The sequence below is a fragment of the Dryas octopetala genome, chromosome 8, assembly GCF_963921425.1.
Source record: "Dryas octopetala chromosome 8, drDryOcto1.1, whole genome shotgun sequence".
Classification (NCBI taxonomy): domain Eukaryota; kingdom Viridiplantae; phylum Streptophyta; class Magnoliopsida; order Rosales; family Rosaceae; genus Dryas; species Dryas octopetala.
The window spans coordinates 181,326-195,105 of NC_141373.1; the positions used below are offsets into that span (position 1 = coordinate 181,326).

Consider the following 13,780-nt stretch of genomic DNA (forward strand, 5'->3'; position numbering starts at 1 on the left):
GCCCATTTTGGGTCACACATGAAACCCACTTCTGAGTTACACTTTGGGTTACACTTGCATTTGGGTCACACATTCCGGCCCGTAGTGAAGAGTTGTGACCCATTTGTGGCCCAAAATGGGTTTTTGGGTCACAAAATCCGGTGCATAGTGGAAGGCCTTACATGGTTGTTGTTACTTTCCTTAGTAATTATAGCCCAAGCCCTGTCTGTAACCAAAAACCCGTTTGAGCCTTCAGAAATCATATAAGGCACATTATCCAGGAGTATGCTTGGACTTTCCTCAAGAGTCAGGCCTATTAAAAAATAACCGAAAAAAAAAAAAACAACAAAAAAAACTCTTAATAAAAATAATTAAAAAAAAAAATAGTGTATATACTGAGTTTGACGTATACAGTGAGGGTACCAAGAAGCATCCAAAACGAAGGTTCTGCCAAAACAGAACAAAATTAAGCGGCATTCTGTGTATTGTATAGTAAGACTTACCCAAATGGATGAGATTATCCTCTCTATATGCTCCAAATCCTCTTTAATGATAGAATCTGATTGGACGAAGATTTGAATCCATGATTTTTGGGTGAGCCCAAACCCCTCTTCAACCTCTCATCATACCTTGTATCATCAACAGATATACCTTCCAGCTCCAAACTTGTCAACGGGGAACTTCTCGAGCAACCCATTTCGGCTTCACCCCTCTCGTGCTCCCAACCGGCCGGTTCGTTCACTATTATTGCGATTTCGGACGGAATTTCCGGAATATCGGGTTGAACCGGAGCCCGGCAAAGTGGGCAATTGGAGTGAGACTGAAACCAAGTGTCGATGCAGTCTACATGGAAGGTGTGATTACAGTTGGGCAATACACGACCTTGGTCTTCGTCTTCGAAATCAGATAAGCACACGGCGCACTCTAGCACGACTACGGGGCTGTGCGCGGTGACCGAATAAACAAAAGTAGGGAGGGTTTTAAGAATGAAGGGGTCCAAGCCCTTTGGAGTCAGAGTGACGGAGACAGTTTCGATGATGGCATTGGCGAGCGATATACGGCGAGAGAAGAGGTGTCGTGCACGGTTGCGACGACGACGGCGTGGGTGGCGGTGAAAGCACCAATTAACGTAGCTGTGGAAGCAGGCAACGACAAATACGACAACCAAGAGAATGATGAGTGAGCAAAGCATAATCTTACCGTTGAGAGCGTAGTTGGTGTTGTTGCTGGTGTTGCTGGTGTCCATGTCCATAAAAGAGAATTAAGAAAGACTGAAATTGAGAGAGAGTTACTGCGGATGATGGGTGAGTTTGGGTTGGTTTGATTGAATTGTAATTGAAATGAAAATGGTGGGGGAAAGAGAAGAAGAAAGAGGAAGAGGAAGGTTCGTATTGTGATGGGGTAGTTGGGTTTTAATAGAGGCTTGCCAATTGGGGGTATGGCGGCCTTTATTATTTGAGTTTACTTTCTCTGCAGTCTTCACTACTCTGAACGCAGTGTTTTATATATAGACCATGGATTTTCAATTTATAATGGATGGATTCATGGTTAATTATACGTGTAAATTCAATAATAGGAAGGGCATTTTCCTACTTAGAGCAATCTGTACGTTTCATAGTCATATGAATTCTCATCTTTATGACTCATTTACCCATTAATCTATCCCCTCCTTCAAATTTCATGGAATTACGTCGGTAGGATACTCACCCAAAAAAGAATTTAAAAAAAAAAAAAAAGATTTATGACACTATAGATTATAGAATGAATCTAATACAAATATTTAAATAATGGGTGTACCTATTATTATCGAAAGATCCATGGCTAGGTAATCTCATGATTAGTTGATAAACATATTCTTTGAATTTATTATGGAGTGATATATAGCCAACGTACACGAAGTTAGTCACATAAGCCAACCGATAGAATTCATGAACCTCTCATATCTGCTTCTGTGTGGGAAATGAAAGGCTGACGATGTGTGTGACATTTTTCCCAACTTTCATCAATTATGCAACCATCACATGCATCTTGTACTTAATATAAAACCAATACAACAAACAAACAAGCCCTTCCAAGGCCCTTTCACCTTCACAGGGGTAAAAGTTGAAACCATAATAATTCATGTACGTTCTGGCCAACAAGAAAAGAAAAAATTAAAAAGCAGACAAACCCAAAGTCATTATTTTAGGCTTTAACGAATTCTCAGAAGAGGGAACAAGTTTGGAGACATATACCAGGGACTAATATGAGAAGTACATCAAACATATTATGTGTTAACAAAATTAATTAGATGCATTTTAGTGGAAATGAATGAATCATCAGGTTTTGATTCACCAGCATTAATTGTTTATAGTTTGCTTTCCAAATCTTTCTAATCAGTAATCACAAAACAATTCAATATTAGAGGTATATTGTCTGCATAAAGTTTAAAGAGCATACGTAGCTGGCTAGGGTTACACTATGGCAGTGGACCAAACAGGTATAATATATAGTTGCCTTTGATCAACTTGGATCACTGATTCTACCTCATCCAGAATAACTATATTTTCATATATAAAATAAGATGACAAGGCAAAAAAAATCAAATAGCACACCATGATATTGATGGCAACAAAATAATGCATATATGTATGTATATCTTTGACACTCCCTCCACCCAATTGCCAACAAAGAAGCTTCCATGATCATCTTGTTTCTTACTTAATGCCTGCCTCCAGTAATATCTCCTTTTTGAGCACTTGGTTTGCAACCATGTTGAACTGAAACTGTGGGTCGATTTACCAAACAAATAAAAAAAGTATTAAAGAAACTGTGGGTAGCACAAGCTGAAGCCCATTTAAGCCCAATTATCTTAAATATCAACCCCAACCTCTCTCTATGGGCTTTTCCTAAATATGTACGCCTTTCTAAGCCCAACACAACCTCAAGCCTTGATTTAGCAACTTAAGCTAACCACTAGGCCCGCATCAACAAGAGCAATCTCGCTCTCTCTCTCTCTCTCTCTCCTTTTTAGTCATTGTGTAGTGAGCCCATAGACAAAGACAAACCGCCGACAAAAATTCCCATACAGAGACAAACCCTAGTGGGCCTAGTCCCATGAAGGCATTGAATTTCAATTAATGTGTGTGTGTTAGCTATAAATAATATAATGAATGAATTCATTATTAAGTGAATGTGTAGCCTACCCCAACTGTCACCCTCTTCAATCTTACTTCCCAATAAGTCAGTCAGGAATGCATTCAATTTCAATTAATTTGTGGGAAGCATACCACCCTTTCTCCCAACCCTAGACAACCTACTCGCTTTGGTTTCATGCTCTCTTTAATGTTGGTGGTGGTGACTTCTTCACTTCATGCAAACATGCAAACTATTTAAAAAAAAAGTAACAAAAAACTAAACCTTAAATAAAACAAAGATGCATCTTTGATTTTTTATTAAAAAAAAATTGAAAATATTACAATGAAAGTGTGGTATAATACTGTAATGACGCAATTACACTTTTATACATAGTATTTGAATATAAAAACGTAATTTAAAAATCATTATTGATGAGGGATTGCCATTTGGTAATGTTTATACTGCATAGTTAAACATAATAACGAAAATTTGATACCATGCATATTGCTATATGCCAATTGGAATTGAATGAAAGAGACAAACGCAAGGAGTAGGTATTCAACTGACCAAAACAGGCCAAGCACATAAAGTACTTTTGGTAAATATAACTGCAGTAATGCAGTTGAAGCAAAAATCAAACTATATATAAGCACAAAGAGTCAGTCGTTAATGAGTACAGTGTATCACTTTTTTGTTTTTGTTTTTTTTTTTTTTTTTCTTTTTAAGAAAAGTTTCATACATATTACTATCTTTCAAAATCCATTTTAAGTTGAGTTCTATAAACATGATTAGAGATCTCAAGCATTTATATGATATATAGATAACGTCTCACATCATCTTGCAATAAATGGAGAAAATCTCTAATCTTTTTGCCAATTAAATTTGAGTTTGATATTTTATCTTTACCTTCAATATGTACATAACTTAAAAAGTAGAACCCACTAAGCATACTACAACGGAAGCAAATTTATGAATCTAACACCATGGATTGACTGAATTTTCTTTTTTGGGTTTTTTTTTCTTCATATTTAGTATATAAACTTTGACTCTTGTCTTAATGCGGTACTTAAACTTTTATTTGTCAAAATTAAGTACCTAAACTTTTATTTTGTGTCTAATAGGTATCAAAATAAATTTCTGTTAAAATTGTCAACAAAAGTTAGGGGCAATATAGTCAAAGTATATTTTAATTATTTTCTTTATATATTTAAAATTATTAAAAAAACACAACAAACAAAAAAATAAAAAATTATAATTAAAATATAATTTTTTTAAAGTGACCATATTGTCCCTAACTTATGTTAATAATTTTAACATAAATTCACATAAGTATTTATTAGACACAAAATAAAAGTTTAGGTATTCAATTAAGACAAATAAAAATTTAGGTACTACGTTAAGACAATCGTCAAATAACCTGCGTATGCTTAAAGGAAATACCCCTTTTTCTGCTTTCCAAGCATTAAGCTTTGAAATCTGGCTTGGTGGACAATAACAACTTAATAAGAGAGGGTGAGGCCCTATTTCTGTCTCACTTATACAAAACGCCATATTATATTATAATGAAAAATGAGATCACAAATTGAATTCCATCACTTATAGAGTTATAGGACCCATAAAAGTCAAATAAAATCAAATAAGATTTTTTGGTCAAAATAAAAGAAAAGAATTTCCTGTACTCAACCTTTGAGGAAAAAGCCAAGAACCAACTCAGAAACCAAAGCAGCACCTCACACTCTCTAAATATATAGTCACACCCCCGCAACAAGAGAGAGAGAGAGAGAGAGAGAGAGAGAGAGAGAGTGAGAAAAGATGGAGAGAATTGAGCACACAAGAGTGAGCACAAACGGCATAAACATGCACATAGCATCAATTGGGCCAGCGACAGGCCCAGTGGTGCTGTTCCTCCATGGCTTCCCAGAGCTCTGGTACTCATGGCGTCACCAGCTCCTTTCCCTTTCATCCCTCGGCTACCGTTGCATAGCCCCAGACCTCCGAGGCTTTGGTGAAACCGACGCACCACCCTCCCCGGCGTCCTACACGGCCATGCACATAGTGGGGGACCTCATAGGCCTTCTTGACCATCTGGGTATTGACCAGGTCTTCTTGGTTGGCCATGACTGGGGCGCTGTCATGGCCTGGTGGTTCTGCTTGTTTAGGCCTGACCGGGTCAAGGCCTTGGTCAACATGAGCGTCGCTTTCAATCCCAGGAATCCAAACAGAAAGCCCATCGATAGTTTCAGGGCTTTGTTTGGTGATGATTACTATATTTGCAGGTTCCAGGTAAGCCAATTTTTTGTAATTGTTACTTTCTGCCTGGATCTGATTAGGAAAGAAATTTGTTGTGATTTAGTATATGGTATTAATTGGGTCTGATCCCAATTGTATTTTTTGAATTATGGGTTACTGTCTTGTTTTGTTTCCTTTGGTTGAATTATTCATTGCTCTATTTTAATAAATTATGTTATTTTAGCTTTTTCTGTTTTCTTTCCCATGTTCATATTTAATTTCTGTAAGGGGTGAAGCAGAGTTTGAATGATTAAGATGGTAGATGAATCTCAATTCCCAAAAGTAGTATAAGCATTTGATTGATAATCCCACTTGCTTCACGGTAGTAAATGGGTAAAGACTGTTTTAAACTAATTTGCTTACAAATGCTGGGTGAGTCATTGATTTTATATTTAAAAAAAAAAAAATTGAAGATATGAATCTGACAGTGAGGATACTGTTGTGAAATCTGTGTTTATAAATAATTGCTTTGAAGAAACTGAACCACCTAGCTGTTTGGATTATTGGAGTCCTTGTTTTCATTTCGATGCCCTTGTTAAGTTCAATGTCATTAATGTTATATACAGAGTACACTTACACTTACACAACCCCACCACCCTTTTTCAAAAAGTCTTAAACTTGAGTAATCTGTAATCTAACCATCTTGGTTTGTTATGTGTTTAACAAAGTTGATTACTAATTTGTTTTTTCAATAGACCTAACATAAGAAGGGCTTTTGTTCTTTGAACCTAATTCTTTGGTACACCAATGACAAGGCTAGTTGATTTTCATGTTACTGACTCTGTTTGTGCTGCTGGAAACAGTTTGAGATTAATGAGTTCAACCACTTCATACTAGTATCACTGTAAAGATTTGTAGAACACTTTTAATAAATCCTTGAATGATATCATACCTATTCATTGTCAAGATGTTCAAGTTTGTTTCTTCTTGATCATTTTTAAGGCATAGCTCTTGTTACTCAAATCATGCTGTAAAATTCACATAACAGAAAACTTGTTGGAATGTTGTGCTATAGGAACCTGGAGAGGCCGAAGACGATTTTTCTGGTGATGATACTGCAGCGATACTAAAAAAGTTTCTTGCCGGTCGCAATCCAAAGCCTCCATGCTTTCCTAAAGAAGTAGGATTCAGAGGTTTGAAAGCTCCAGAAACCTTGCCCCCTTGGCTGTCAGAAGAAGACGTTAATTATTTTGCCAGCAAATTCAGCAAGACGGGATTCACTGGAGGATTGAACTATTATCGAGCTTTGGACTTGTATGTTCATACCATCTTGAATTGGTTTTCATACATTAATAACTTGTTTTTTCTTGGATCATAAATTGCAATTCTGAATGCAATTCTTCTTTGTTGCAGAACTTGGGAGCTTACAGCACCGTGGACTGGGGTACAAATCAAAGTACCAGTTAAGTTTATTGTGGGCGACCTGGACATCACCTATCATATCCCTGGTATCAAGGAATATATTCATAATGGAGGCTTCAAGAAACAGGTGCCATTTTTGCAAGATGTGGTTGTAATTGAAGGGGCAGCCCACTTCATCAACCAAGAAAAAGCCGATGAAATCAGTGCTCATATATATGACTTCATCAAGAAGTTTTGATTTTCATTAGCTAGACCAGCTAAACTAGGTACCAATATGCTTGCTGCTGCAATAGGTTTGGCCGCACCACATCCTATTGGCTTGCAGGTAGGGTTAATGTTGTCTGAAAAAATGTGTGGCCATATCTAGCTGCCCTCCTTGGATTAATGTTTGCTTGTTGTGTAATAGTCCTCCAAATTATGTAATAATAAAATGCAGAGCTCGTTCTATCTTTTCATTATTGTGATTAAGCTCCAAATTATCGTTCAATCTCTGTATTAGTAAGTCAAAGCGAGAGCTGTTTTAGCTGCATAATTCCTCCCTTTACAGCGTCTGTAAATCATAGTTTTGAACTGCCATCATTGTCACTTAATTACATTGTCCATTACAGACGGTTAAAGCGACTGGTGATTAGTGATTACCCTTATAACGTCAGGCATTTGCAATTCATTAAATGAAATTCTGTCCTGATTTAAATGCCAGATGGGCCATTCTAAAAGAAAGAAGCAATGAATTCAAACCATGGAGGATGGATCAAAACTCAATATGAGCTACAGATCAATTTGGTAATCTCTTCATCGTTAAACCACAAGTTGTAGCCATGGCCAAACCACTTTAGTTTGTTCAAGCAACAGAATTAATGGCAATGGTAGAAGGGATTAGGCTAGACACCGGAAAGTCGGAAACGGGCTTTAAACGTTTCATTGAGATACAAGAATATGCTTGGACTTGGGGTCCAATCTTAAAGATGTGCTCGTAGTCTTTTTCCTAAAAAGATTGAAATGAGAGTTCTTCGCAAATCATTTCATAGTCATCTTGCATGGGTGAGTAGGTGAATCAAAAAAGAAACTTCCTGTCTACCCATGTTCAAGAATACAACAATTCTTTCAGCAGAGATCAAAGGTAAGCATTCTAGCGACTTTCATCTGTTATTTTGAAATGGTGTGGGCTGAGTTAATTCAGCTAACCGACCGGTACAAATCATCCACTATTAATTAACTACCAATGTACATCAAACTATTCGAATTGTATTTAATCCAATGATAACATCAGATCGATGGCCAAATCCAATATTATTTTGAATCTAATGGTTACTTCATGCATTAATCAAAGTAACAGAACTAATATGAAGTAGAGTTTAGAACCATGATAACATTGAACAAAATCTCAACATATATGATGCATTCATGCAAGTACCCATCAATCCTTCAAACATCTAAATATCCTGCTCTCAAAACTAAAATAGTTATTGGGAAATATGGATGAAGATAAGCTATAGGTAACATAAAAGTTCCAGAACGAACAGAAAAGTGAATAACCACAACTGAAAAGAGGCAGACAAATCCATTTGCATCGCTTAAACACGGAAACCCTTGCTGTTTCTTTTCCCTCTAGCCTTCTCAAATTTCCTACCCTTTGATCGTACATAGGGTTTGGTGTGGCTGTGAGGCACACCAGGTGCTGGACCAAAATGCTTGACAGCTTCACGAGCATTCTTTCGTCCTCTTAGGAGAACCTGCAGGAAGATCAATGTTTTTTCTCAGCCATATCCTTTTGTTGAAAAATTTCTTTTATCATGGAAAAGGATCATTTGAAAAAAAAAAAACTCTTTGAATCCATTGGATAGATTCATTATGAACATAAATCAACCTTAGGCAATGAGTTTCTCATAAACAAATTATTCATAATCTTAGAATGAACAAGTTAATTTCCACAAATACGAGATAAAAAGACCGTGACCAGCAGATGGGTCAAAATTTTCCTCTCCACTCTTTTTTGCAACAAAAAAGACACTACAATTTCAATCTTCATGACGGCTACTATTCATCTTCGAAGTAATATGCTTCCACCGTGAAAACACCAACAAATCCTTAGTAATACACTGCAATTAAACTGACCACAAAGCAAAACTTCTGTAACCAATCCACTACATCCTCAAACACTAGCCAATAAGAAACTGCTACCTCTTCCCCAAAACATTTCCCAATCACATCCATTAAATACAAGTTGTAATATTAGCCTATGGTTGTTTGCAGTGTCATGATTTAAAGGACTATACTCCTAGGCAATTGTTGAGTGCATATGAAAGCTACAGAGCACAATTGAAATAGCAAATCCAACCCAAACCTGAATTTTGAACGTCATTGAGCAAACTGAAGACATGGAACACAAATTGACAGTAAACATGAGCTTATAGAGATTGCAATTTGCAGTTGAGACAGGGCAAAGAATAAACAACAAGTAAAATAGAGAAAGACATACCGTGTTCTGGCCAAGAGGAGCTCTGAGAGCCAGCTGGTCGAATGTCAAGCACTCTCCGCCGGCCTTCTCAATCCGAGCTCTGGCGGTTTCAGTGAACCTCAGCGCAGTCACTTTCAATGCCGGGACTTCGTAAACCCGAATGTCATCGGTGACGGTCCCTACAAGCACAGCAATCTTATCCCCCTTGCCTTCCATGTATCGGATCAATCTGGAGAGCGAGAGAGGTGCCTTGTTCACCTTGCTCATGAAAAGCCTCTTCAGAATCACCGCATTGAACTTGCTCCCAGTCCTCCGTACAAGAAACCGATACAGCTGAAACACAGATGAGTAGATTACAGATCCACCACACGTAAATAAAATTACCCAAATATTATTCACAACCCCTAATACCTTCACGAGAAGTTTGAGGTAGATATCATCGGACTTTGGGGCGGTACGCTTTGTCTTCTTGCTCTTGCCACCGGCGACCAAATCGATTCCCTGCGCATATACAGAAGAGGGAAAAGCATAGTTACAGAGAGAGTGTGAAAAAAAAATGGAGATGGGGTTGTTAGGGTTTGGATGCAGACTGAATAATTACCATTGCGGCTCCTTGATGCTCTTGAGGCAGAAGAGAGGGTTCTTTCTAGGGTTTATTTGCTCAAGGGAAGCCAAGCTTGGGTTCAACCTGTGTTATTATATAAACGGGGCTTTTTCTTTGAAGGCCGTGGTTGACGGGCTTTTGGGCTTGTAGGGCCAAACAAAAATATGAATTTTGGGCTTGTAGACCCAAAGAAAAATATGTCTTATGGGCCATTTTATTTTAACTTGTAAACCCCCACATCAAACATACAATTTAAATGTAAGAGAAAATGGTGACTAATTGGCTCTTCTTCTTCTTCTTCTTTTGTTTTTTTTCTTTTCTTTCAGGAGACTAATTGACTTGCTTATAATTTGATATGACAGAAAATGGTGTAGGTCATCTCATCTCCTGGTGTTTCTTTATGGGACGGACCATAATGTATGATTGTTTTAGAAAATAACTAATTATAAATAAGTCAACAAAATTTTTCACAATTACATTTTAATTAAATTACAAATAATATATAATATGAGCATGTATTGTTTTATAAGTCACTAGATTAATCAAATGACATATATTTTTATTAACTTAAAACTTCATTCATATCCATTTTCTTACCTAATAACTCATTTTAAATTACCAATTCTTAAAAATAAAAATAAAAACCTCACCAAACCATTTTATTTTTACCCCCATTTGTCCACGAAGTCATCACATACCCTTTAAGGGTGTATAAAAGAACTTTTAAAAATTACATATTAGATTTTAACTTTGTAATTATATTAAAATTTAAAATAAAATCGACAAACTATGTATCATTTGATTAATGAGTCTTTGTAAAACAACCTCATAGTCTCTCATAATTAGTCATTCATAATAACTTAACTGGTTTGTTCTAATTTAAAAAATCATTTATTGTTGCATTTTTTATACGTAAGAAAATTATTTTTACAATTAAAAAATAACTTATTAACATGTTTGACCGTAAATAGAAAGAAAACAAATTGTTCGAAAAAAGACAATTAAAAACAATCTTCGTCTGCGGGCTATGGCGGCTGCAAATGTCCTATACATGTCTCTTTCTTTTCTTTTTTTTTTCTTATGTTTGTTCTTATTTTCATGAATTTTGCATCATATTCATATATAATTCAGTGGTTGCCAACCATAACTGACCCGATCCGAGAGAATCCAACCTAACCCAACCAACTCAAGGCAACCCAAGTACGTCTGTATAATATTCCATTTTAAAAACCAAGTGTGGGTTGGATTAAGTTATGAGTATGCTCAACAGACCCATAACACTTAGTTCTGTCATTCACACATCATACCAAGCTTATATGTGGGCCAGGTTCGTATGCCTCTTATTTGGAATTGTATGACGATTATTATGTAATTTAGAGTAGTTTGTGTTTCCATTGTGTAATATCGTTAGTATTTCATATATTATCATTTTCATCTCTAAAGATCTTGGTGAGACTAGGCATAGGCTCTATTCTTATTCCTTATTTATTTGTTAGTTTGAACACATATTTTTTTTAGTCTTTCTTTAAACTTTTTTGTTTCGCCATATAAAAAATGAGATCAATCGCATATGAGAAAGAGTGCTTTTAAACTTTTTTGACCATTGTTAGCAGCACCAAATAGAGTTCAATGCTGAAATCCACATCAATAGAGGGAAAATCATTTATTTTGGTAAGATATATTGGAATAATTGAATTCCATTTATTTGCATAATTTAACTAAGTACCAAAACAAGATACACATGTCACATTCTTGAATCTTGGAGTGTAACGCTATGTTTGTTTGTGATTTTTGAAGGCTAATAATACTAATGACTAATGAGTCACAAAACAAATACAGTTATAAAAATCTCGTCCTCCGGTCACAGTCATCTCTACCAATTACCACCTCAGTAATCACTCCTCAGACACCGCTCCGTCCAGACCGCGGTGGAAAACTCTTTTCATTATCCCAATTACCAAAATACCCACAACAATTTCTTAAAAACCACCTTAAAGTCTTCTTATATTTCCCACATCCCTAGTGGCATTTCCGTCAAAGAATAAACTGCTTATTATCCCCGACTTCCCACCCAAATGTCCAAATAACTACCCCCTTCCCTCGTTCTCTCTCTTTTCCTAAATCCCCTCCGCCCCCAATATCTCACGAGTGACGATGAACTCGACAAAATCTCGGCGTAAAGTGGCTCCGTCCGCCGCGGAAAACGGGGACTCGGCGGACAAACTGGAGCAACTGCTTCTCTCCTCGGCCATCTGCAACGGCGAGGACGTGGGCCCATTTGTTCGCAAGGCGTTCGTTTCGGGCAAGCCCGAGACGCTGCTCCACCACCTCCGCCACTTCGCCCGATCCAAGGAGTCCGAAATCGAGGAGGTCTGCAAGGCCCACTACCAAGACTTCATCCTGGCCGTCGACGACCTCCGATCCCTCCTGTCCGACGTGGACTCCCTCAAGTCCGCTCTCTCCGAATCGAACGCCAAGCTTCAGTCGGTGGGCCTCCCCCTCCTCTCCTCGCTCGACGCGTTCGTCGAAGCCCGAAACGTTTCCCGAAACGTGAACTTGGCGCTGGAATCGGTCCGAAACTGTATTCGGCTAATGGAGCTCTGTTCCCGATCCAATTACCATCTCTCCAACAGCGACTTGTACATGGCGCTCAAGAGCGTGGACACCATAGAGTCGGAGTTCCTCGTCGACAAAACGCCGTCGTCTACGCTGAAGCGGATGCTGGAGAAGAAGATTCCAGAGATTCGGTGGCACATCGAACGCAGGGTGAGCAAAGAGTTCGGCGATTGGCTGGTGGAGATCCGCGTGGCAAGTCGGAACCTAGGCCAATTGGCGATCGGTCAAGCTTCGTCGGCCAGACAACGAGAAGAGGATCTGAGAATGAAGCAGCGGCAAGCTGAGGAGCAGAGCCGCCTCAGCCTGAGAGACTGTGTGTACGCTTTGGAGGAGGAGGAGGAGGACGAAGAAGGAGTCGGTGGGGTTGGGGTTGGAGATGATAGCAATGGTGGTGGTGGAAGTGGATTTCCAGGGGTTGATTTGACTCCCTTGTACAGAGCCTATCATATACACCAGACTCTAGGGCTTGAGGACCGGTTCAAGCAGTATTACTTCGAGAACCGCAAGCTTCAGCTCACTTCGGACTTTCAGGTATCTTCCATGACCCCGTTTCTTGAATCTCATCAAACTTTCTTTGCGCAAATCGCTGGCTTTTTTATCGTTGAGGATCGGGTTGTGAGGACCGGTGGCGGTTTGATATCCAAATTGGAGGTTGAGAATTTGTGGGAAACTGCTATTAGTAAAATGTGTTCCGTTTTAGAGGATCAGTTTTCTAGGATGCAAACTGCCAACCATTTGTTGTTGATCAAGGACTATGTGAGCTTGTTGGGTGTCACTTTGCGTAGGTATGGATATCTGGTTGACCCTTTGCTTGATGTTTTGAGCAAACATAGAGATAAGTACCATGAGTTGCTGTTGTCAGATTGTCGCAAACAGATTGCTGAAGCGCTTGGTGCTGATAAGTTTGATCAGATGTTGATGAAGAAAGAGTATGAGTATTCCATGAATGTTCTTTCGTTTCAGATACAGACGTCTGATATCATCCCGGCTTTTCCTTATGTTGCACCCTTTAGTTCTACTGTGCCTGATTGTTGCCGCATTGTGCGGTCTTTTATTGAGGATTCTGTTAGTTTCATGTCGTATGGTGGGCAGCTTGATTTCTTTGATGTTGTGAAGAAGTATTTGGATCGATTATTAAGTGAAGATTTGGATGGGGCTCTTTTGAAGCTTATGAATACATCTATCCATGGGGTCTCCCAGGCAATGCAGGTAGCGGCTAATATGGCCGTCATGGAGCGAGCTTGTGATTTCTTCTTCCGACATGCTGCTCAACTTTCTGGCATTCCCTTGAGAATGGTGGAGAGGGGCAGGAGGCAGTTTCCACTTTGCAAAGCCCGCGATGCAGCAGAGGACAT

At 38.3% G+C, this 13,780-nt stretch overlaps 4 protein-coding genes across 4 annotated transcripts; 2 read left to right on the forward strand and 2 right to left on the reverse strand.

Annotated features, from left to right (window-relative positions):
* Window positions 1-157: 157 nt before the first annotated feature.
* LOC147275516 (RING/U-box superfamily protein) lies at window positions 158-1,606 on the reverse strand. The gene is made up of 2 exons (XM_086255389.1): window positions 483-1,606; window positions 158-292 (listed from the first exon to the last, which is right to left on the reverse strand). Exon 1 carries the CDS (start codon window positions 1,229-1,231, stop codon window positions 506-508), a length of 726 nt encoding a protein of 241 aa, XP_086111515.1. The 5' UTR covers window positions 1,232-1,606; the 3' UTR covers window positions 158-292; window positions 483-505.
* Window positions 1,607-4,865: 3,259 nt separating this feature from the next.
* Window positions 4,866-7,202, forward strand: LOC147275517 (alpha/beta-Hydrolases superfamily protein). Its single transcript, XM_086253737.1, has 3 exons — window positions 4,866-5,379; window positions 6,401-6,639; window positions 6,739-7,202. The coding sequence occupies exons 1-3, from the start codon at window positions 4,909-4,911 to the stop codon at window positions 6,983-6,985; spliced, it is 957 nt and encodes a 318-aa protein (XP_086109863.1). The 5' UTR covers window positions 4,866-4,908; the 3' UTR covers window positions 6,986-7,202.
* An 889-nt stretch (window positions 7,203-8,091) lies between these two features.
* On the reverse strand, window positions 8,092-9,912 carry LOC147275518 (large ribosomal subunit protein eL18y-like). Its single transcript, XM_086253643.1, has 4 exons — window positions 9,807-9,912; window positions 9,617-9,706; window positions 9,227-9,538; window positions 8,092-8,480 (listed from the first exon to the last, which is right to left on the reverse strand). Exons 1-4 carry the CDS (start codon window positions 9,807-9,809, stop codon window positions 8,322-8,324), a joined length of 564 nt encoding a protein of 187 aa, XP_086109769.1. The 5' UTR covers window positions 9,810-9,912; the 3' UTR covers window positions 8,092-8,321.
* Window positions 9,913-11,850: 1,938 nt separating this feature from the next.
* On the forward strand, window positions 11,851-13,778 carry SEC15B (exocyst complex component sec15B; the record flags this gene model as incomplete). Its single annotated transcript, XM_086253927.1, has 1 exon — window positions 11,851-13,778. A coding segment is annotated over exon 1 (1,815 nt), but the record flags the coding sequence as incomplete, so codon positions are not given.
* Window positions 13,779-13,780: the final 2 nt, after the last annotated feature.

Excerpts from the sequence above, each read along its gene's own strand:
- LOC147275518 (XM_086253643.1), bottom strand. Across the intron at positions 9,539-9,616 it reads ACCTCAAACTTCTCGTGAAG|CTGTATCGGTTTCTTGTACG; the intron begins GTATTAGGGGTT and ends TCTGTGTTTCAG. Across the intron at positions 8,481-9,226 it reads CTCCTCTTGGCCAGAACACG|GTTCTCCTAAGAGGACGAAA; the intron begins GTATGTCTTTCT and ends ATCTTCCTGCAG.
- LOC147275516 (XM_086255389.1), bottom strand. The coding sequence starts at position 1,231 with ATGGACATGGACACCAGCAACACCAGCAACAACACCAACTACGCTCTC.
- LOC147275517 (XM_086253737.1), top strand. The coding sequence starts at position 4,909 with ATGGAGAGAATTGAGCACACAAGAGTGAGCACAAACGGCATAAACATG. Across the intron at positions 5,380-6,400 it reads ACTATATTTGCAGGTTCCAG|GAACCTGGAGAGGCCGAAGA; the intron begins GTAAGCCAATTT and ends GTTGTGCTATAG. Across the intron at positions 6,640-6,738 it reads TATTATCGAGCTTTGGACTT|AACTTGGGAGCTTACAGCAC; the intron begins GTATGTTCATAC and ends TCTTTGTTGCAG.